Raw genomic sequence first — 25,000 nt, 5'->3', positions numbered from 1 at the left:
TTGGTGTTGAAGGCATGCTCGGTTTCATTACATCATTTGTGTTTTTGGTCAAAACATGAAGATTTATGATGTTAAATATTTGTTATTCAGAAATAATTGATGTTTTAGCTTTATGTAGATGTTTAGCTTCATTGTCACCATTACAGGGATTAGTGTTTCAATGAAGCCTATAAATCTGAATATATGATGCTAAATGGATGAAAGTACAGATTTACTAGCTAAATTTAGCTCTCTCATCGTTTATCTCAAAGTGAGGAAATATTTAATATAGTTGACCCAAATGTGTTCACTTAAGCTATACTGTCTTAATGTCATTGCATCAGATCAATTAAAAAGTGATGCTTTTTGTCTCTCTTTATACATTCTACTTTTCTCAATAAGGATGCATTAACTAGATCAAAAATGACAGTAAAGATGTTTATGATGTTACAAAAGATTTCTATTTACTATTTTATAAAATTGTATTTTATTCTATTTCAAAAAATCAGAAAATTCAGCTTTGCAGCACAAATAAATAATTGTAAAATATATTACAATAATAGACAGTCATTTTAAATTCTAATAATATTTAATTTAATTAATATTAATATTTCAATTAATATTTATATTTTTGATCAAATAAATGCAGTCTTGGTGAGCATAAGAGACAAAAAACATTTGTCAAAACATGAGGATTTATGATAAATATGCATTATTCAGAATTTATTCATGTTTTAGCTCTATGTAGATGTTTCGAGTCACTGTTATAGTGATTAGTGTTTTGATGAAGTTTGTTCAGTAAGCATATACTATATTTTTTTCGGTGTGTACAAACATAGTAACTCCATATGAGCTTTTCAGTTTACCCAACAAATTGATACAGACTTCTGTTCCACATCTCTACTGTGTACAGTAATGTTCATGATCAGCTTAAAATGTAAGATTAATGAACTTAAATCCACAAATTACAGTATTTTTATTTATTTATTTTTTAGAACATATTTGCATAAGTTTTTTTTCCAATATGTTGAGTATATTAAAGCTGGCTGCCTCAAGTTTTTTTTTGTTTTCTTAACTTTTTAGCATTGAGATAACAAAATACATTGCATTCAACAATACACCCCCCCCCATCAGAACACTGGTTTATAAAACAAATCTTTATTAAATGAAAAGCATTTTTCTTTGTCAAGTACGAAATAGAATATACAAATACTTTACATTGTTGAAAACAACACAATGAAAGGAAAGAAAATCCATCAGTCAAAAACAACACGAGAGATCAGGTGCACAAACCTCTGAGAAACTAGAAATTAGATCAGGACGTCTCATCGTTCAAGCAGCTCCGCAGAAGAAAACCAGCTAGAACCAGTGAATTCATGAAACCGGTCTTAGACAAGTAGTCTTGATGCCCATGGGTCCAGATCTGATCAGTGTGTACAGTGATGGTTCAGGGTGGCGTGAGAGCCAACCAAACACCGGTTTAACGCTGCCACAGTGTTCACTATCAGCACCTGAAGCCAAATGAAGATGACGAAATCTGTACGCTGACATCAGAGTAAAAGCTGGCATTTCAATGTCATCTCAGGAGCAGAAAAGACCACAAGTATCAATTTTTAGGTAGTTACAGAAACAGTTCACACAAACATGACAAGTCTGTTATCATTTACTAGCACATGTTGTTCCATAGTGTAATTTTCTTTCTTTTGCGAAACACTAATGAAGATGAAGAATGTCCGAGCAGCTCTTTTATCTACAACAAAAGTTGGATTTATAATATCAAACTCCAAGATGAACAAAGGCATTAAAAGTGGCCCATGTGATTCATATTCAAAGTATTTAGAAGCAATAAGATATCATTGTGTGAGAAGCAAACTGATAATCTTTCACTCCACCAAGCTCTAAAAAGCCATATGGACTATTAAAATAGTGCATTGATATCATTAATATCTATTGTCTTGTTACCAAATTTCTTGTCAAACTTGCATCAAAAACCCTAAATTTGAAGTGACTTTCCTGTATTTTCCTCACATAAAGAAGACGAACTATGGACATACAAGTCATATGGATCACTATTATGGTGTTAAATTTGGACAGTGGCAGCTGAGACATTCTACTTAATATCTCATTATCTGTTTCTTGGTTTGCAACGAGTGAGTAAATGATGACAGAACTATACAAGTCATTTTTACGAACTGTTCCTTTAATATCGTAATAAATCAGTCACATTACAGATTTTACATTTCACGTTCTTATCAGTTCTTCATGTAGCAGTTGTGATTTATTTATTTTTTTCTCGGTAATAGTGGCTGTGTCTAAAGGTGCTGGTATTCTGGGATTGGTGCAGCACAGTGTCAGTCACACACAGGGGCGTCGACGGCATAAGGCGATGCACAAAACCAAAGGAAAGAGACAACACTGGACACATTCGGATGTCTGATCTTGACTGCTGGTGAGGACCACAAACACGTCCAAATGTCTTCTGAGGGGTCCATGAGCAGAGCTCTTCAGATTCTTTGGCATTCATTACCAATTAGTTGAAATATTTAATTTCATTTACATTTATATAAAAATTAATTTTGGAACAGAAACTAAGTAAAACATCAGATACAGAAGCTCTACTTCCCACACCGCTATGTACTCTAAGTAAATTCACAATAAAATGACTGTGTTGGACTATCTGTACATATCTATCTACTTCGTAAACCCCTTTGTTTTATTCTCACACATGCACACACACACACACACACACACACACACATTTACTTGCGCTGTATAACAGCGACATGAACGCATGTTTCATCTCTGGTACCTTATGAGAACACAATAGTTCATATGCATCGTCGTCCAATCAGCTCACATGAAATCATTTAGCTCCGCCTCCAGTGCAGCAGCCATCTCATCAGCCTCTGAACTGCTGCCGCCCTCATTGGATTCTTTACTGGAGCCGCCATCATCATCGTCGTCGTTATCTTCTCTGGCCTCCTCCAGTTTTCTTTTGTGTCCCCTAAAGATAGAAACACAGAGGCGTCGGTCAGTGATGCTCGTTAGTCAAAGAAGTTTGGAGAGAAAAGCTCATTGGTTCAAAGCGGTCTGGTTGCCAGGGTTACGTATGGCAGTGTTGAGTGTTGTTGACAGTGATTGGTTGCAGCACTCGGTCATGGTTTGCTGGCCGCTGGTTCACATGTCACCATCTCCACCTGCGAGGGGATCGGTGCCAGGAGCCTGAAGCACCACAACACAAAAAATGCCATCCTAACTTAGATGGCACTCTCTGAGAATAGGAACAAACTACTGTCTAAGTATGTTTGCTTAAGAACTATAAAAGAACAAATCTCATGTTCTTTGGAGTGAGAACTATTAAATGTTCAATTAACAATTATCTATCATAAGTAAAATAAGCCCCCCTTAATGGTATGTTAGTGTCCTTGTAACACATTTACTTGTAGTTGTTGTAAAACAAAGATTACTGGAGTATGTTTTACTACAAAATAATATTTTCAGTCTTTCTATTTAAAAATATAATCTTTAATTCAATGTGTTCTTTGCCATTTCTTTGTTATTAATTGTGAAATTTACTAGAAATTGAAAAACTACTACATTGTTTTTTTCTCAATTTGGGGGTTTTCTAATCTGTTGAACTGAATTAATTGTAGAAAAGCTATTTTTAATTAACAACCAAAAATTTCACTTTGGCAGTGGCCCACGTTTACCCATCTCACTAATGAAACGCTTGTGAAATTAAGGGAGTGATATCTTTTGGACCCTTTCTACAGCATGACGAGAAGACTGTAGTGTTATGTTTGTGCCAAAACAGTAGACGGACTAAAGTATTGTACAAATCAGTCAGACACTTTTTTGGCACAAATGGAACGCCATATTAGACAAATAATCTCTTTCCATTTTCTCAATTTTTACACACATTTTCGGAGTTACATAAGCTGAACCATTTAACCCTGTTAGGTTACATTCATTCAAATTTATATTTTTATTTAATATTGAAAAATAATGGCCTCACACAACCCAGTTTTTAATCTGAATTCAGATATTTCATTCATCATAAAATAAGTTTTTCAATTATCACAACCCCCAAGATGGCGATCACGACCCTAACAACATACTGTTATTAGGTATGAATTAATTATCGTCTACTTAGACTGCCTTAAAGCTTTTGATAAGAAAATACAATCAAATGCCGATTAAAATGAAAACTGCATCCACATTACAGTCATAAATACTAATATTAGTCTGGAATAAGCTTTCTATTTAGAGTTCTCTCATCCAGCAGAACGTAATTAAATAAATTCAATGACTGTTCAATGTCGCAACTGACCAATTATAATCAAACATTACAGAAAAGGCAAATAGTTTGACTTCCTGAGGTAAACGAACAATATTTTCTGAAGGTTAAGCAGCTTTTTTCACTCTTCACTTGTTAAAAAAGAACTGGACTTGCAAGAAGGTGCTATTGATGGATGGATTAGATGAAGGATTCAATGACCACTAATAATGCAAATACCAAAATTCAAATATCATGCTCACAGCAGAACTGTGCTTCTGATACCCCTCTTTCACAAAACGAAAGAAAATATGGATGGGGCACCGAAGAGAGAGCACATCTCTCATAAATCTGTATTTTTGTTGAAGCGCTTCTGACAGTAAGATGATGCAACACAGCTGCTGTGCATGAATACTGCTCCCACAAACACAGAATCCTGAACAGAAGATTAATGTCAAATCTGATGCCCTAATGATTGGGCAAAGAATTCAGTTTAATGCTAAATAATTAAAAGACTAGAACTAGAACACCATTCAAAAGTTTGGGGTCAGTAAGTAAAATAAATAAATTATTTTATTCAGCAGCAATGATGCATTAAATTGATTAAATTTATAATGTTACAAAAGATTTCTGTTTCAGAAAATGCTGTTCTTTTGAACTTTCCATTCATCAAAGATGAAAAAATGTTTTCAATATTGATAATAATCCGAAATGTTTCTTGAGGGATCATGAAACACTGAAGACTGGAGTAATGATGCTGAAAATTCAGCTTTGATCACAGAAATAAATTACATTTTAAAATATATTCAGATAACAGTTATTTGAAATAATATTTAGTAATATTACTGAATAGTAATATTATTTCACAAAATAACTGTACTGTATTTATGATCAAGTAAATAAGAGAGGTGAGCTAACAGACCCTGAACTTTTTGAACGGTAGGTCAACATATTTTCAAACAATAAAAATAAAATTAAACCTGTATATCGTCTTTAGAGAATATTTACGTTTTTTCATATAAATTAATGAATTAATTAATTATTAAGTTTTCTGAAGTCATACGCAGAGGTGGGTAGAGTACTCAAAAACTGTACTCAAGTAAAAGTACTTCTAGAAATATTTACTCAAGTAAAAGTAAAAGTAATAGTCTGAATAGTTACTTGAGTAAGAGTAAAAAAGTATTGGATAAAAAAAACTACTCAAGTAGTTAGTTACTACTTACTTTGGATCATATAGGTACTGAATATAGTCTATTTTTATTTAGATATATAGATTACATTTATGTAATGTGTATGTGTATACACACACACACACACTGCCGTTCTATATATATATATATATATATATATATATATATATATATATATATATATATATATATATTTTATTTTTTTTTTTTTTTTTTTTATGTAATTTATTTCAGTGCAAATCAGAATTTTCATCAGCCTTTACCCCAGTCTTCAGAGTCACATAATCCTTCAGAAATCATGTTGATTTATTATCAGTGCTGCTCTTTTTAGCTTTCTATTCATCAAAGAATCCTGAACAAAATGTCACAGGTTCCAAAAAATATTAAGCAGCAAAACTGTTTCCAACACTGGTAATAAATCGATATATTATAATGATTTCTGAAGGATCATGACTCCGAAAACTGGAGTAACAGCTGATAAAAATTCTGATTTGCATCACTGAATTAAATTATATTTTAAAGTAAATTAATTATGTATTATCCTATAACACTGAAACCTCTGAAAACGCCTCACATGACTGCTCTGAACATAACGAAACAAATGCATATTGACGGATCTTCTGTTCTGCAAAATGTAAACAAATGTAGCCTATATTTTTGCAAGCGTAAATATTGTAAAAATATGAATATTAATTGTGTCTAGAACAGGCCGCTGCGCAGAGCTAACGCGGGCTCCGCGGGTTTTCATTTCATACTCTGTGACAGCTTATTTAATGTATAAATTATACATTGTATTTAATGTAAGGTACATGTACAACAAACTGGTAATGTCATAGTGGTATCGTGGCCTATACCTGTGGAACAGTAGACAACACACGCGGTGTTCATCTAATAAAAGATCTTCATATAGCTCTAGCAAACAAGCCTTTGCAGATTTGCTTTCAACTGACTGTAGATCCAAAGCCACGTCTTCAGTGCTCTTGATGTTCTTAAACTCTCTGTTATCTGAGTGAGAACCGCTTCAGAGACTCAGCGCGTGCGGCAGGGAACTGAATGAATCATTCAAACTGATTCGCGAACCGATTCACTGGTTTGATAAAGCCTTTAAACAGAATCGACTCAAAAGAATGAATCATTCGCGAATGGGCATCGTTCATTGCCCAGAGAAAAGTAGACGGCGCGTTTGGAATAAACTGAAGCATTTTTAACTTGTATTGCATTAAGATACAGTAACGAGAGGAGAGTCGCCCACAGTAACGAAGTAAAAGTACCGGTTTTTCTCTAAAAATATACTTGAGTAAGAGTAAAAGTACCCATTTTAAAATATACTCTAAAAGTATTAGTTACCCAAAAAATGTACTCAAGTAAATGTAACGAAGTAAATGTAACTCGTTACTACCCACCTCTGGTCATACGATACCTTTTTGTGAGGAACAGACTCAAATATAAGTAATTATTTGTTAAAAATCTTCCACTGTAGTTCTTTCGTTTTCAATTTCTGTCTGTCCGTCACACAAAGCTATGATTTGACATCAGAAGACTTGAAATAAAGAGCACAAATCAGAGAGAAACGTTTATGCAACTTTTATGGTGCTTTTGTGTTTCATGGTAGGAAGAAATGAATACAGGTTTGGAAGGACTGAATATTTCCATTTACGGGTGAACTATTCCTTTAAAGCACCCTGCAGTAACATGTGTAGGAACATTAGCTTCACACACATTAAAGCCAATCAAATTGACACTGACAAACACACACAACTACCTTGTAAGCAAGTTTTGAAGAAGTCAGACCTAATAATGCTCTTCCGGAGCTAAATAAGCGCCAGCTGTCATTAGATGTGCTGACAGTACAGACAGCTGCTTTGATCAATGGATAGTATGTGTGTCTCACATTTAGTGTAATGATGAATCCACTACCACCTGCTGATAAAGAGCCGGCCCGACTACATGAATAAAAGATAAAAGCAAAGGAAGGACACAAAATTGAAAACATTAGGAAAGAAAGTCAACCTGACAATGGAGCAGACCATGTGTTTGATATTTATGGACTGAGTAACGGGGAAATGAGGCTCAGTGTTGTATTCACATCATTTCTGTCTGTGTCCATGTACCTAGGATAATTAGAAGAAATACAAACAGGAAGTTTGTCTCTCAAAGTTGATGTAAGTTCACTGTGCATGTACACAAACTGCAGATTTTAGTTTAACAGTGATTCATAACACCACACAGTCTTACATCTTCAATCAAACCACTGACCAAAGCACAGCGCTGTTATTCAGACTGCCATTATTACCCTTTCTTTATGTGATATTTAATGAGAAAATCTGAAATCAGATTTAACTCAGAATAAAGGATATGAAGTTAGGAATAAAACAGAGGTGCAAATTGCATATGGGAGCTCCTCGTCAAGGTTATCATCTATTATGAAAGTGAAAACTAGCCAACAATAATAACTACATTAACTACAAAAAAAGAACGAAACAAAAAGTGGGGTTTTAACTTTAAATAGAATTACATAAAAATTACTTTAGTTGTCATATTTTCAATCAGTGCTAGACAGTCTTGATATCTTTATATTTATAAGAAAAATTAAATGCTCTCAAATGCAAATGAATACATTTGGAAAGTTTTGCAAATCCAGTTTATTTGGTTGAGTTTAGCTTAGATTTAAAAAAAAGTTTTTTTTAATGCACTTTGTAGTGTTACAAGAAAATGAAAAGCAAAAATGAAAACTAAAACTATACCAGAAATATTTCTGTTTTAAACCATGAAGGTGAGCCAATGTTTATCACACAAGCACACGTGCAAACTTTGCACAATATTTATGCTGGTGAACATCTTAATCTCAGTCAATTCACTATAAGCAGAAAGTGAAAGTAAAAACGGAATGACGGAGCTTTCGGCATCTCTCTCGACGAGAGACGAATCTACTTCAACATATGCTGATCACGATATATAGGCTATAGCTGTTTTCGTTTATTCCCTCAATATTTCTCTTGTGGCCCATACATAGTGAAAACAAATAAAGAAAAGAAACGTGTTTTGTGTTAAACAGGTTGTTTTTGAATAATTAATTGAGTAATTATTGCAGGGCAAATTAATTGTAATTTTAATTTAATAATAAAGTTAGCTTCATAATAATAATAGGCCTAATAAAAATAAGAATGTAACAGGCCTACATTAACTGGAAATGCCAAATACTCTAATGCTGCCAATAATTGATGTTTTTGACAATATCTCTGGCTATCGTCGATACAAGATCATCATCTTTTGACGCACCCCAGCAAGGGGAGGTTATCGCGGGGCAGACAGCACAATGCCTGTTACGTCGCTTGGGCTGCCTTGTTGAGCGCAGTGGCACTGAGAACATTATACTTCACACACTTTAAGCTCTTTTATTTTCCAAACGTAATAGGATTAGTCCAACGAATAGTTCGGTTTATAATGCATAACGAACCAAAAGCCTCGTACCGAACGGTTCAATACGAATACTTGTATCGTTACACCCCTGATGGTGACCAATACGGAATTTGTGCTCTGCATTTAACCCATCAAAGTACACACACAGCAGTGAACATACATCCGGAGCAGTGGGCAGCCAATGCTGCGGCGCCCGGGGAGCAGTTGGGGGTTCGGTGCCTTGCTCAAGGGTCTCACCTCAGTCATGGTATTGAGGATGGAGAGAGCGCTGGTTATTCACTCCCCTCACCTACAATCCCTGCCAGACCTTTAGGTTACAAGTCCGACTCTCCATCCTTTAGGCCACGACTGCCCACTAATCAGTTCATGTATTCCCTGGGAATCAAACCCATGACATTGGCGTACAGCCAAAAATGGTCTTTTTTGTGCAATTATGAAATGACGACCCCATAACAGACAGTGTTTGGAAAAAGACGAATCATTGTTTCTGTTGACAACTCCACAAAAATTACAACTGACCAAAAGCAAAACCAAAAGTTTGCATGAAACCTCATCTTCATACTGCAAAGAAATGCTGTATTGTTGATTTGTCTGGAGAGTTTTCTGCCAACGGCTCAACACTCACCCAGCGACAGCAGCCTGTGACCCTGCTGACTCAACACCTCACAGCACACATCTGAAAATAATATTCATGCTTGAGATGCCTCAACAAAGAGCACCTTCTCTGTTGGGAATAGTGCTGTCAGGCTGGAAAACCAGCGGGACACATGGAGGACTTCTTTTCAAACCGCAAATAGACTCGTCGCTAATGGCGCAGCGGCAAAACAGAACAAAAGGAGGAATATCCCTATTTCTTACATTCTGTCTCACTCCCTCAGTCTCTCACTGTCTACAAGAAACAGATTACATAAGCAACAAAGGCTGTGAGAATGAGAGAATGGGCTTGTGGGAGGAGGATGTGACTGCAGAAACTCGGCCGGCTCAGAGTTTGTTCCCTCTGAATGCACCTGAAAGATTTAAACAGGACAAAGCCCTTATAGCCGAGAGAAAGAAAAGCAACTTGAGAAAAAGCGCAGTGATGAGGAAAGACAAAAGAGAAAGTATAAGACAGGGAGAAATACTGAAAATACAGAAAAAAACAAAAGCACAACATTTTATTTAGCCCTCATGTCGTTCCAAACCTGTATTTTCTTTCTTCTGTGAAACTCAGAAGATGGTTCATGGGAAACTGAAGAAAGGAAATCATACAAGTGAGTGAACGATGACAGAAATGTACTATCCTTTTAAAGCCACAAAAGAGGCATTCAAATCAACCCTGGAGGTTTAATGATGTATGTTCGATTGAACCCACAAGGTTTCGTTCTCATACAGCCATGTGTTAAGCACCATGATGGGCAGTATTGATTGAACACGATGGGAGTAATTTATGGGTATACATGCATGTAGTAGACAGCACAGGTCAATAAGTGTCACGTTTTGTCCTGATGCATCCTCAAGAATCAGTGTGAAGATGTGGTCAGGACGGGTGAACAAGGCATGAATGTTTGCAGATTGTTTCAGACATCATGGAGTTTGTTTACTGTAGCAGTCGCAAAGACAAGCCGCACACATTTAAGTATTGTGGCCTATCAATTATTAGTACTGTCCAATATTAGCATATTTTTACCCTCAGCCAGTTGTATGAAGTCCATCATTTTCTCCACGCTTCAGCAGCTGTAGCGACAATGTCTTGTAAGCAATGCAGGTATTTTGTAGTTTTGTGATATAGAAGAACATAAGAATCTTAATTTTTTTCCCGACATCAGAGCCACTGAGGACGCAGTGCATTAGTTTTGTTTTTAATGTTAACGCGCCACTGAATACACCTAAATTCGTTTATGTCTGCGCAAATAATTTTTTTGCTGTTTGTGCATATAGAAGATCTGTAAAGTTGCAAAGACTAGTCTCAAACCCAAAGAGATATTCTTTATCAAATTTAAGAGTGTATTCACACCTGTCTTGTTTGGTTCGACTGAATCGAACTCAAGTTCGTTTCCCCACTTGGTGCGGATCTTTTAGGAAGAAGTGAATACAGCAATCGCACTCGGGTGCGCACCAAACAACCGTACTGAGATCCAACTGAAGAGGTGCCAAACTAACTCTGGTACGGTTGAATGGATGAACCAATGAATGGATGACCTTAAGCACACGTGTGGTTTTATTTACAGTTTCTGGTTCACTTGCAAAAAGGGACGTGTGAAAGCGAACCGCACCAAACAAAAAAAAAACAACAACATCGTACTTGGTCCGGACCAAAGCAAGTGAACTAGCGGACTTTCTTGGTGTGAATAACCCTAAGACTCGTCCACTTCTTCCTAAAAAGCCTAATTTAAACATGCCCCCACGTCAATGTGTTGGACGATTTGCATAAAATCGCCCAAATGTTTATGCAAAGACAGAAGGTGTAACTTTTATTCTCGCTGTAGTATTGTTGCCGTCACCGTCATGTCGTGGAGATTCTGTGTGTTGCCAAATACGTTGAGGGGCGTAACATTTCCGTCACAAGCTTGAGGTATTCGGCCAATCACAACGCACTGGATAGCTGGCCAATCAGAGCACACCACGCATTTCAGAACGATGAGCTTTGAAAAAATCGACGCGTTTCAGAAAGCCAGAGCAGAGAGCAATAATCTGCAGTATGTCGAAAATAATGTGTTTTTTGAAACTTAAACCACGTAAACACAGTATATTACACCAAATAATGTTATTTTTAGCATCGTCATATGACCCATTTAAACTCCTGAATGTTGACAAAAACTACAAATGGATCATATATTGATGGCATATGCACATGATGAAATTCAATGTGTTCCCATACGCAACTGTGTGAACAAGATATACATCAACAAAGGAAAATTATTAAACTATTTCATTTGGTCCTTTAAATCCTGATTCTGAGTCAGCTGGTCTGGATCACTGGATGCTCTTTAAACAGCAGGATGTCAGACAGCGCTGTACAGTCTCCATTAAAAGCACTGCAGCACACAGCAGGAGTCTCGTGGACTGACCTGGAGCTTTGATGTCTCTAGCAGGTCTATGTAACAGATTTAAGGCTCAGTGGTTTTAAGATGGCTCCATTAACCTGTAATTAATTAAACCACACAGTCAGAATTCTGATGGAAAAAATAAGAAACAGCAGTGCTTTTAATGCAGCAAAAGGACAATATGAATGTTTTAGGCCAGTTAAGGTTTCAGGTTAGTTTAGTTTTTCAACAGAACATGCTGATGGAAAGAGTAAGTAGGTAAGGAAATGGTAAGCATGATGATTGTGTTTACAACAAACTTTTAGATAAGCAATGTCACTTTCATTTACAGCTCTACTGCTCTCTATCCCTCTCTTTCCTGTCACTGCTAGGAGGCTTCCTGAAGTGGACGTAAAGTGAATGTAATGACAATATACTGTAACTTTTTTTAGTTAAATATCACTACTAAATAGCGTGCGGTTTATCTGTCAATCAGATGCGCAGGAAAGTTGTGTTCGTTACTACAGCAACAGCAAACTATTCTTCCAGAATCATCCTGGGTCCATTTCGATTAATATTAAAATAAAGTGATGTGTGATAAAGACACCCAGCACTCTGATGCGGATGTTGTTGGTTCACAAAATAAAAATTGTGTAATTATTGTCTGATAATCACACTAACATAACAAAAAAAATGTTTAGGAGTTATGAATATGTTGGCATAAGCTATAAATGAAGACTTTATGTGACATGAAACTGTGGTCAAAGGTCTATCAAAAATGCGTAAATGATTGGGTGTTTGGTGGGTGGGTGCTGGGGTTTATGTCCCCACCAATGTAAAAAGCAAACCTACGCCCTTGGATCTATCACTTTAGCATAAAAATGAGCACTGTTTTGTTCATATTGTGTTTTGCAAGAAAAACCTTTGCAGAAATGCAGTTTAGAAGTGCACCACACAGAGAAACAAGAGAGAAAGCGAGGGGCCGGTATGAGAGGGAGGAAGTCCATGCACCTCATCATCCATCATCTCAACAGCCGTTCACCATGTTTAATCCATCACAGGTCTGTTCTGGGAGGACATAAAAAGAAGCCGGCCCTATTCAAAGATCATCCATTTACCCAGAAGCCCCCGGACACAGCGGCAGTGATACATCAATTACAGCGTGCATGAGAAATGCAGCTGGATTCATCTACAGTAAGGGCAAAAAGTCACCATTTAACGACAATTACAAAGTAACTAACGAGTGATGAGTGTGAAATTTCTCATTTATCTTTATTTAACCACTGGAATAAAATACTAACGCACATTTCCACGAGGAACCTCAGATTTGGAGAGCATTGCGCACCATCATTAAGCAGTCAACAGGCAAATTATTTCTGCCTCGTTAACTTCATAAACGTGCCATTCATACACACGCTAGTGAAATCATCATTAGCGAGGAAACGAGTGGAAGGATCTTCTAAATGGATCCCATGGGACATCACAAATCCAAATCCTTTTTAATCGGCATTCACTTCATCTCTGTTTGTTTCCATGGAGAACGGACCCGAGACATGGGCAGCGGTAATTAACTCAGATCGGGAGTATACCATACTCTTTCTGTGGCTCTATAGGCCTTTAAAATCACGCTGGGCTGTTCAGAGAGTTCTGATGGATCCATTAAGAGTGCAATAATGGGCCTCTTCCGTGAGTTATTTCACAGCCCATAATATTCGCCATCTGAGGAGATTGAATGTAAAACAGCACCTACAGGTCTGTTGCCATGGCGTTAAGTGGCGGCCTCAGGTCTTGAAAATCCGCTGAAAGCCGTTGGAGGAACTGTACATTGCACAGATAGGTGAAGGCTTATGAAGCTCAAGGAAATCTATTAACAGCAATGTTCTGAAAGCACCATCTTTGATACAGGTTTGACGAGGAAAACAACAGAAGAACACACTTCTGTATGATGATTAAAGGGATAGTTTACCCAAAAATGACAAATCTGCCATCATTTTCATAACCTCAGGTCCCATAAGCCTTTGTTTGTCTTCGAAACACAAATGAAGATTATTTCTGTTCCTCTATTGAAATTCCATTCCACCAAAACATTCAAGACCTAAAAAGTCCATAAAGACAATGTAAAAATAATCCATATGAATCATGCAGTTTAATCCGATAAACAAACTGAATTTATGCTTTTATTCACATAATCATTGATCAATGCATACATGGAGATGATCAAATATGTGACGCTGGACCACAAAACCAGTCATAAGTAGCATGGGTGTATTTGTAGCAATAGCCAACAATACGTTGTGTGGGTCAAAATGAGCTTTTCTTTCATGCCAAAAATCATTAGGATATTAAGTAAAGATCACGTTCCATGAAGATGTTTAGTAAATTTCCAACTGTAAATATATCAAAACTTAATTTTTGATTAGTAATATGCGCTGCTATGGATTTAATTTGGACAACTTTAAAAGGCGATTTTCTAAATATTTAGATTTTTTTTTATTCCAGATTTTCAAATAGTTGTATCTCAAATATTGTCCTATCCTAACGAACCATACATCAATGGAAAGCTTATTTATTGATTGTTACGATCAGGCAAGAACTACAGAAAGACCTGTGTTGGAAAAGCTTTCCAGAGCTAAGCAACCCTTTGAGTACTTGAGTAACATTGGCTTTATGTTACACACAACCAAGATATACTGTTGTTGTCAAGTCAAGTCAAGTCAGCTTTATTGTCAATTCTTCCACATGTACAGCACATACATACAGAGAATTGATGTATGGTTGATGAATTGTGAGAATTGATGAATTGTAATGTTAGGTATAGCAATGAGACAGATTGAAGTGTCATTGTTTGTCTGGAGCTGGTGTTAACCAACAACAAACTACTTCCTGTATATGCGCATTATATTTTTGCTTTTTCTTTCGGTTCAGGTTTTTATCACTATAAATCCTTATTCTTATCCCACCTGTAATAGATTTGTTACCGAATCTGGGGTCGGAGCAGTGAAGGGAGGGGTGTGTTTCTTTTGGGTGTTGATTTCAAATATCAAAAGTGTTTATAAGAAATCACTTAAATGCTTAATTTTCAACCATTCCATTAGACTTCCAAAATTATGAGGAAATTTATATTCAAGTCAAGTATCTAAACTTTTGACTTCTTTATGGCAAGTTATAAAGACATAGTCTTCTAAAACTGTAGTTATAAGATGAAACAGCATAATTTAGGATATTTATGCGAGTATATCTGATAGTTCTCAGCAGTTGGCACTCTCAAAAGCAAGACTCATGCTGATTTCTCTTGTGTATCAGCATTGTATGTGTGTATGCACTAATTGAAACTTTGATCAAAAATGACTTACAGGGACGACCCCCACAGAGCAACCCATGGTTAAATTCTTTGATTATAAGAACAGTTCACCAAAAACGTTCGAGGTGTTGCCCTTTTTGGAGTTTGAAAGACCCTGGTCAGCACAGCATCCAAAGAGCAGACGCAATGCTGAGTAAATGACAAAACTTGATGACTCATTGTGGCTTTAGGAAAAAAGAAAGAAGCTTCACTTGTCATTAAACATGAAAAAGCATCAATTTTAAAGACTCGAGTGCCAAGGCTGCTCTTGATTATAAAAAAAGGGATTTCATTCCCCAAAGCGAAAGTACTGCTATTGTAAAACATTTCAAAATGTTAATTATAGTGCTCTTTAACAGTCTGCTGCACATCTCATAGTGTTTCCGAACTGAGCTCAGTTCAGACTAATAATTAATTAATGAAAGCTGATGATGAGCACTTTTGAAGACTTCCTTCTGTCCCGTTTCTGAACAAAGTCGTCAGCGTGAAGAGGCAGGGGAGGAATGTGTGTATACTTATGATAGTTGCGTTAATATGGCGACTGGGGCCTTTTCACAGCTAAGCAGCCAAAATGAATGCCCATGAATGTGTGTACACATACACAGAGAAACACATAAGCATGGACAGACAACAGCTTTTCATCTCTCCTCCCACGGCATGCTCTAATTGGCCCTCAGGGGCCGAATCCACACTACGATGCCACATATTTATGTTGCAGGAAACATGTCTGTGAATCTGCAATCCACATGCAATCGAAAATGAGACATCTGTTGTTTGTATGCATTTGTATGCAACAGAATGACATTTACATGTATTGTTTATGAGCGATAATTGCTGGTGTTTGCTAAAGCAAGCTTCACGTTTACTACTGCCCATACTTAAGGATCCTGACATTAAACCTTATTAGAGAGAGGTGCGCTGCGAGTAAACGATCAGACTTAATTTTAATATCCTTAAGCTTTAGTCAATATTTCATCATATCTTGCCATGTTGTTTAACTCTTAGTATCAACAGTATGTTTTAATAAAAAGCATTTAATCATCATCAAAATGTCAATTTTTGTCTTGTCTAGAGCTTTCACTATTGATTATTTTGGCGATTAATCGAGTTATAAGCCGATTATTTTGACGATTAATTGAGTAAAGTGATGTTTTTCCTATGTGTAGAAACTGTTAAAAATATACCCAAGTGAACAATAGCCTTTAAAATGACTTAAAATACATTTATAACAATGGGAAAATAACTTGATCAATAACGTATCAAAGAGTACTTTCTCAAAAGTACTCGTATGGTTCTTTTGAACAATACTGTTAAAATCATCATGAAAATTAGTCAGTCAATTTTAAACCATTATTTGTAATGATAATTGTAATAATGATTGGATGAACGTTAATTGTTTTTATCCTTGGCCAAACTCCATTTAACTCAAAAGATCCTATAACTCAGTCGAGTAATCGATTAACTCAGTTGACTTCTTTACAACAGAAATTCTACAGTGACTGTTATTTCTTGAACATCAAACTTGTCTCATAATGCAAACCTGATACACAATTAGTTTTAAATCCAAGTACTTGAATTTAGTTGAGTAATTGTAACAGCCTTGTCTTGCCTTTGTTATTGTTGGAAAAAAAAACCTTTTCATTAATTTGACAAGATTTAACACTAACTTGTAAGCTGGCAACATGCAAGCACTGCAGTTTCAAACAGGCAAAAAAACTAATTTTCTTCAGAAAAAAACCCCTACTAGAATTATACAAAGCTTCAAAGGATCATTTGTTGTTCAAAGCCAGTTCTTGAAGCATCAATCAGCTCCATCCAAATTAAAAGCTCATCTGGCTCAGTCACCAATGGCTTCAACTTCCAGGAAAAAGTAGCCAGCTATACTTCATAGACTGAAAATCAAATATCAGCGTTAGCCTGGAGATGCAGGTTGCCATAGAGATAATGTGTACAACATGACGGATACTTTTCCTGGAATCAATCACAGGATTTTCCGTAAGCACAGCAGGAGAAAGTGTCAAAGACACGAGGGCTTTTTACTCACACACATCAACCCTGTTTCATTAGCATCTAGCAGCAAACTCAAAATCACCACCACCACCATCCACCTTCTCCCTCAGGTTTCATCCTGGAGATCCAGAAAGGAGCTGAACACCCAGAGATATGCTTGGTTTCTTGCGGTGGTTCAAAAGCAGGGCTGATGGACTGTGCTGTGGATAACCAGGGTCTCTGAGATCATTAAAACCCTAAGTAGACAGGCTTCCTTGCTGTAGTCTGAGTGATGAGATCTTTATGGAGAACAGAGCTCTCGCTCCCTCATTGAGAGGTCCTAAATCCAGGGATGTGCTCATGACTTTCTCCTGCCCTGAGCACACAGGATCAGGAATTTCCTGTCGCTGCCATCTTGGCCGTGTCAGAAGAGGGATGTTACTGATGGGAAGTGGCATTGTTTGGTGCTCCGAGGGGAATGACACCTCTGATCACTGAGCAGACCTTCATGAGGCGAGTCCTGCCCTCAGGCATCTGCCAGCCGATGCTTCAGAGAGGATCTCCCCGGGTTTAGCATGGCCGGTGTTTGAGAGGAGGACACAGGCCTAACAGCTCCTTACGGCTGTCTGATTTACAAATCTCTGCTGAAAAACATTAACACTACTTTTTTCATGGTCAAAGATTCATGAAAAATTAAGGACAAAGGCTCTGATTGGTGACTATTTCTTTTCAAGTTTTCACGATCTTTAAGCCTTTTTTTTTTGTAGATCACAGTATTATTTTATAATAATTTAACTAATGTGTACACACAGGAACAGTTTCTTCCCTCAGGCAATCCATCTCATGAACACTAGACAATAAAATGCGGAACACACAACTCTACTATACATTATTTATTCACCACACTTATTTATTTTTTTCATTTCAAATTTGCACATATCAGACCTGTACACACATAATTGTCTATTATATATATTGTGTTTTTGCTGTTTTTTGGATATTTGTTGTTATTCTTTTATTATCTGTGTCCTATCGCTGTCTTTCTGTTGCACTGTGGAGCTTCTGTCACTATAACATTCCTCGTATGTGTAAACATACTTGGCCAATAAAGTTCATTCATTCATAACACACACACACACACACACACACACACACACAACATTTTAAATATATGAATTTTAACTACATTATCTATATTTTTTCTCCATTATACAAGAAAACCCATAAAACATCCAAGATAGGCACTATTTATACAATAAAACAAGAAATAATATTAATATTTATTTGCTTTTAAAATTGTTACCAGGTATATCAAAATTAAAAAAAGTTCCATTCCTGTTTTTATTTATTTTAATATTACATGAGGACTAGTTCAGACTAGTTCTTTTCATGTTTTGTTTTACATAGATAATGCATATAATTTTTACATAATTGTAACACACATATACATATATATATACATATATATATATATATACACATATACATATACATATAAAATTAAGCAAGCAAGTTTCCCATTTTAAGCAATTTTTTATAGTTCACATAGTTCTGCAGTGTTTTATATTAATTTGAACTAAATATATATTTTACATTTTAAAATATTAGTTTATATTAATTTGAAGTACAATTAAATAATTAAAACAATTTATTTTAATTATTTTTTATTTTTATATTACACAAGAAAAACAAATACAATGTTACAAAAAATTCATATATATATAAAAAAATGTTTCAAGGATTGATGGCATGCATAGCAGGTATCAATTTTATGCTGGCTCTGATTTTTTTATAGAAATAACGTTTTTTTTTTTTTTTTCTTCAATAACTATACACAATATTTCATGAAAAGCTAATTCCTTATAATTATTAACAGAACCATTTACCATTCAAAAAAATTTGATTGTATGGGTTTGACGTGCAGTCCTTTTACTAAACATTTACTAAATAAAAAGCACTCTTTAAAGCATTTTAAAATTTATTGATAAAAATATATAGTATTAAATGCATAATATATATTAATGTATAGAGTTTGTTTTTAGAATGATTCTTTTAATATTAGGTCATAAAAAGGCTCAGATTCCTCCTCCAATGCAGATTTGTGGGATTCTTTTTGCTCTTTTTATAATCTCATCACCAAGCCATACAAGTAACTCTGAAGTTTAATATACAGTGCTTATGATTAGGTCTGTTTAAATGAGAAACTGTAATATTGATGCAGGTTTAAAAATAATACCATTACAATAGTATCATGTCATACTGTGGGACAGTGCTGTGACATGTCAGGTAGGGCTGCAACTAACGATTATTTTGATAATCGATTAGTTGGCCGATTATTCTTTCGATTAATCGATTAATCGGATTAAAGAAATATTGACCAAAAAAAACACTATTCCACATTCTGCCCAATGTCCTTCAAACAAACGTGACAACTGAATGCTATGAAAACATACAGTGCTTAATTTATTAGACCACTTATCATAATAAAGAGAAAACATATTTTAGAAATTTGTCAAAAATTTAAAAATGTTATTGTCATTTATTAGACATAATAATAAAAAAATGTCCTCATAACAGCTTGCATTCTTGCTGGTATTGTTTATGTACTTTTTGACTGCAATTGGGTATCGCGAAAAAAAAATACTCAAATAAAAAATACAAGAAAAAAAAAGTGCTCTGGTTTTCTTTCATAGATAACAGCAATAATGATATTATAGCATTAAAAATAGCCTACTACTGTTACTAAAGAGCTTACACATATTGGAGTACTAACCAGTACAGAAAGCCGAAAAATGATTTTGGTTATCACCAATACTGTTACTTTAGAGCAGCAGTGGCACAAACCTTACATAAACACATTGTTAAACTTACATAAATTTGTTAAGCATTGTAAAAATTGAATATAGTTTAAACCTCTATTAAAAATTCAAATAATAAAGATAATAATAAAGAGGAATAAAAACACAAACTCAGTGTTAACCAACAGGTAAGAGTAATGTTCTGCAGGAACTACTTTGATCACAGTCACCTCGTCATTTCTTTATCCTGTAAAAGGCCGTTATGGAGCGTCTCATGTTTATATTCAGACAGACAATTACACGCTGTTATCCCTTTAAAGTTCCTACTCTCATAAAATATTTTAATTTATTTTAAACCTTAAATTAACTTTCAACAACAGATAATTCAGCACAATGGATATGTTTGCGCTGAAAAGCCTATTAATTGTCTCCCTCTCTACTGTGTTCTGTCCGTCTGACGCGCGCGCCCGCCGCGCCGGCGCTCATTCGGTATTTTAAACTTAACATAGACTGTCAGGACGGACCTTTATGCAAAAATGGATATGCTCGCGTGAATTTGTGGCATTTATAGATAAGGATATGACCGTAAACTGAACGTTTTTGCGCTGAGGACGCACACGCATCTGTCAAAGCGCCTGACAGGGCAAGCCATTACTCTTATGCATTAACTTAAAGCGTAAAATAAAGAATGATCATGTTTTGGGCAGCTTGGATCACGTGCTTCTCCGGCAGAATCTCATTCTGTTTCCTCCACTATTTTTAGATGCATTTTGTCCATAGAAATGCATTATTCAGTGCCGTAATTTGACTAACCAGCTGAAGTTGGACGTGCACTGTGGGCAGACCCGATTAATCGATAATGAGAATCGTTGTCGATGATTTTCATAATCGATAATAATCGATTTTATCGATTAGTTGTTGCAGCCCTAATGTCAGGTGACCACGTGATGACAGCATCATAATGGCACTAGCAGCGAAATTCATTTCATTCTCAGAGGATCAAAAAACAAGGTGGGCTGCTTGATTGAATTCATCAGCATCCCACATGCACACAGTTACAGCACTGCAGTACGCTAAAACACATAATTCAATCTGCTCCCCGCTCTTTGTTGAAACAGCAGTCACACAACAGTAATATGCTTAGAAACAGGAAGACTGAACTCATTTAATGTGGCGCAGAGATGACTCCTCACAGCACTATGAAGACATGAGGCGTCCTTTCACTCTAACCGCAACAAAAACAAACTAATAACAGCTTACAGCATAGTTTGTGCAGCTCTGTACGCTAACGTTAATGCAAATCTGATCCTTTTCATGCTTAGAGAATAATTTACCCAATTAGTAGATATAAAAGGACTATTTTTCCCACTCAATATATAGTTGGCACATTAATGTGCTAATAGTTAATAACTACTTTAGCTATACTGTATAACTTATCACCAATTCTTCCTTCTTTCTGTCTTCTAATGTCACTACCCATTTTATGCCTTTATGAGTTTAACAACTTATAGTTTATTGTCTAATAATTTATATGCAGAACTGATTTATTTTAATAATTACTTATAACTAATAATTTGACTTCAATAACAACATTATGTAAATATGGTAACACTTTATTTTAGGGTCTCTTAACTAGTTGTTCATTAGCATGCATATTACTAGAATATTAGCCATTTATTAGTACTAAGTAAGCACATATTAATGCCTTATTCTACATCCATAATCCTACCCAATACCTAAACTTAACAACTACCTTACTAACTATTAATAAGCAGCAAATTAGAAATTTAATGGAAAAATAGTGAATAGTTAATAGTGAATAAGTGTTCCCTATTCTAAAGTGTTACAATAAATATTTTATAATCTATTAATTATAAACTAATGTGTATTTTCATTATTATCATTAATATTAATAACAATAAGAATTATTATTAAATATAAATAGTTGTATTATTATTATTAATAGCATTGACAATTGTAAATATTTTTATTAAAAGTAAATACTGTGACCTGTTATAATAATTGTCTTTATTAAAAGCAATAATAATAATAATGATTTATTAATTTGGAATCAGCATTTTTGTGTGTAATTTCTACCTGATGTCTATCTGGGAATAGTGAACTGTGGGTTAAATAATTACAATCAATAATATCATTATTAACAACACCAACAACAATTTATTAATCATAAAATTGGAATTCTCGTTTTTGTGTGTAATGTCTATGTGAATGGTTGAATAATCACAAATTATAATAATTTCTTTATTCTAAATATCATTAATAACACCACCCTGCATCATATTTGCAGAATTAAATGCAATTCATTTCTTACTCATTTTTGGGGTGCTGATTCCAAAATATTGCCTGCTTTGCTCTACAGAACTTCACGCTTTCTAAAAAAAAATATGATGTGCATTCTGTAGCATTTGTGCTTTCGACAAGAAGTCTTGTATTAGCCCTTAATCAGCCGCATGACAAAAAAAGAAGCATGATTTCTGTCTTCCTCTGAGCCAGATTACAGCCATTTATTTCAGTTTTTAGATGATTTTCACAAGCATGAATAATTCTGATTTCAAGGTTAGAATTATGGCCAATGATAGAAGAAAATGCAAACATGAGCCAGATGTTCTCTGCTACATCTGTGGGTGTTTTACTACATCCAATCAGCAACAGAAAAACTGTATACGGTGGAAAGTTTTTATTGATATTTTTTGAACTCGGCATTATCGATATTAGGCCTTCTTTATAACAACAATTTAATAAAATTAAATGATAAATTGTCATTTTTGGATGCAACATCGTTTTGATATTCTGTGAACAGTGGGGTCTGAGACTGAACAGGTAGTGAAGCGTACTGTACGGAGAAAAATGCTGCTCTGTGCTTTTCATCTCCACTGGAGTCACTTTAGACCAGGAGATTTAATGATGAGAGCATCAGGTCCATTCCCACTGGGAGAAGATAAATAGTGGGTGAAATCAATCCTGCCTTCAGATGACTGAACAACATGAGCACTGAGAGGACAGTAGAACGAGCTCGGCTGTGTTTCATCTGGAGTTCAACACCACTGCACGAAACCTCGTGAATTCAACTCGCAACCAGCAAAACAAACCAGATTTTCTGTAGGTTTTAGTTTCAGTCCCAAATGTGGATTATGTAATATGTAACACAGACAGATAAGTAGTCAATGCTGAACATTCTAACAGATCTAAACAGTTCTGAACATTCTATTATTCTAAAACAAATCAGAGCACGTCACATTCAAGAAAGCTAATATAAAGTGAGGATGAGGGGCATCATGGTACACATTAGTGTCTATGACCAGAGCTAGTGCTTTAACATCACTGTCCACTCAAACCACTGTAATAGCTTTCAAAGTGCTCACTTTAGAGTGAGAGAACAGACTTTAGTTACGCAGTGAAGTCAATGAACTTTTTAGAGCTTTTCATTTAAACAGACAGTTCTGCAGCGGACGCTAGCCTCTTGCCTTTAGAGCACTGATGCACCACTAATGGAGTGTCTCAGTGCCTCACAAGAGCTGATAAAAGCCCACCGCTGTTTTCCTTTTGGTAAACAACATTTATAGTCAGTAGCGTGAAACCCGTTCAAGTAAGAAAAAGAATCAAAAGCTCTAATGAATCTCTACTGCAGCATAAATCACAGAGAAGTGAGCAACAGCAGGTCAGTTTATTTAGCATCTGTGTACTGCGTTAAGGACACCGTTTCAGCCTGTTATCTGTGTATTATAGGACTTGTAGTGCAAGCTAGAGCGCTCAGTTTTTGGTCAGTATCTATTATTTAATCTAAAATAAAAGAGTATATGAATAACTATGAAATAAATACAAATTAACATTTCAAAATTCATCTTTTAACCCTAAATATTTCTCCATAGGCATTAAAAAAAAAGTGTTTAAGCTTTGAACCAAGCATTCTGACATTTGATTCATGTATTTAATAAACAAATATATCAATGAAATTATAATACAATAAAAGATGGGTAACACCTTACTTAAACCCTTTCTGTATAATGCATTATGAAGATATTCATAATGTTCGTTGTAATCTTTTAATAAATAAGTGTAACCAAAGTTAAAATGCTTTATAATATTTGGCGATTTGTTTGTCATCTGTTTTAATGCAATACAATTTCTAAAGGTAAATCATGAATAAATCATGTTTTTTTTAAAGTTAACAGATTAAAGGCAGGAATACACTACATGACTTTTAAAGTCAAAATCAAGCTTATTTGTACTGTATAGTGCTTTTCACAATAAACATTGTTTCCAAGCAGCTTTACAGAAAATTGTAACATTATTTTTTAATATCTTAATGCCTTGCAGTCACATTTAGCAAATTAGAGCTGGGCAATAATATAGTTTATTATTACAGGAACACAAAGTAATAGAGTGCACTACAGAGTATATATATTGCTCTGCACAAGTATACTGTATTGTTTGCACATAAAGACATAATTATATATCAAACTTTATATAAAGGGCAGATAATTTAGTTGCGACGAAATACAAAATAAATAAATCAGGCAGTTGATATTTACTGTAACAGAAAATCTAAAATTTGGTAACACTTTATTTTAGGGTCTCTTAACTAGTTGCTTATTAGCATGCATATTACTAGAATATTAGACATTTATTAGTAGTAATGAAGCACATATTAATGCCTTATTCTACATCCCTAATCCTACCCAATACCTAAACTTAACAACTACCTTACTAACTATTAATAAGCAGCAAATTAGAAACTTATTGAGAAAAAAGTCATAGTTAATAGTGAATGTGTGTTCCCTATTCTAAAGTGTTACCACAAATTTTACTTGGACTTGGGTTATTATAAATGCACAACATTGCCTTTTTAAAATTCATGTGTCTTCATAATCTTTAATCAAGGGAAAGGGGGAAGTGGTGTGTGGCCAAGTATGGTGACCCATACTCGGAATTTGTGCTCTGCATTTAACCCAACCAAGTGCACACACAGTAGTGAACATACACCC

The 25,000-nt window shown here is 35.2% G+C and overlaps 1 protein-coding gene across 2 annotated transcripts in view; it reads right to left on the bottom strand.

Annotated features, from left to right (window-relative positions):
- Positions 1-1,123: 1,123 nt before the first annotated feature.
- Positions 1,124-25,000, bottom strand: part of LOC306847405 (RNA polymerase II subunit A C-terminal domain phosphatase-like) — a 119,453-nt gene continuing 95,576 nt past the window's right edge. The window contains exons 13-14 of one of the 2 annotated variants that reach the window (XM_079381334.1): positions 2,789-2,983; positions 1,125-1,490 (exon numbers count right to left, since the gene is read on the bottom strand). In XM_079381334.1, coding sequence (XP_079237460.1) covers positions 2,833-2,983 — 151 coding nt within the window. In that variant the 3' untranslated portion in view covers positions 1,125-1,490; positions 2,789-2,832. Of the gene's footprint in view, positions 2,984-25,000 lie in introns of both variants that reach the window. The other variant, XM_079381333.1, reaches the window with a different exon arrangement.

Source organism: Barbus barbus (assembly GCF_936440315.1).
Source record: "Barbus barbus genome assembly, chromosome: 27".
In the NCBI taxonomy this organism is placed as follows: domain Eukaryota; kingdom Metazoa; phylum Chordata; class Actinopteri; order Cypriniformes; family Cyprinidae; genus Barbus; species Barbus barbus.
The sequence above is the reverse complement of the archived record's forward strand: the minus strand, read 5'-3'. Positions and strand labels throughout refer to the sequence as shown.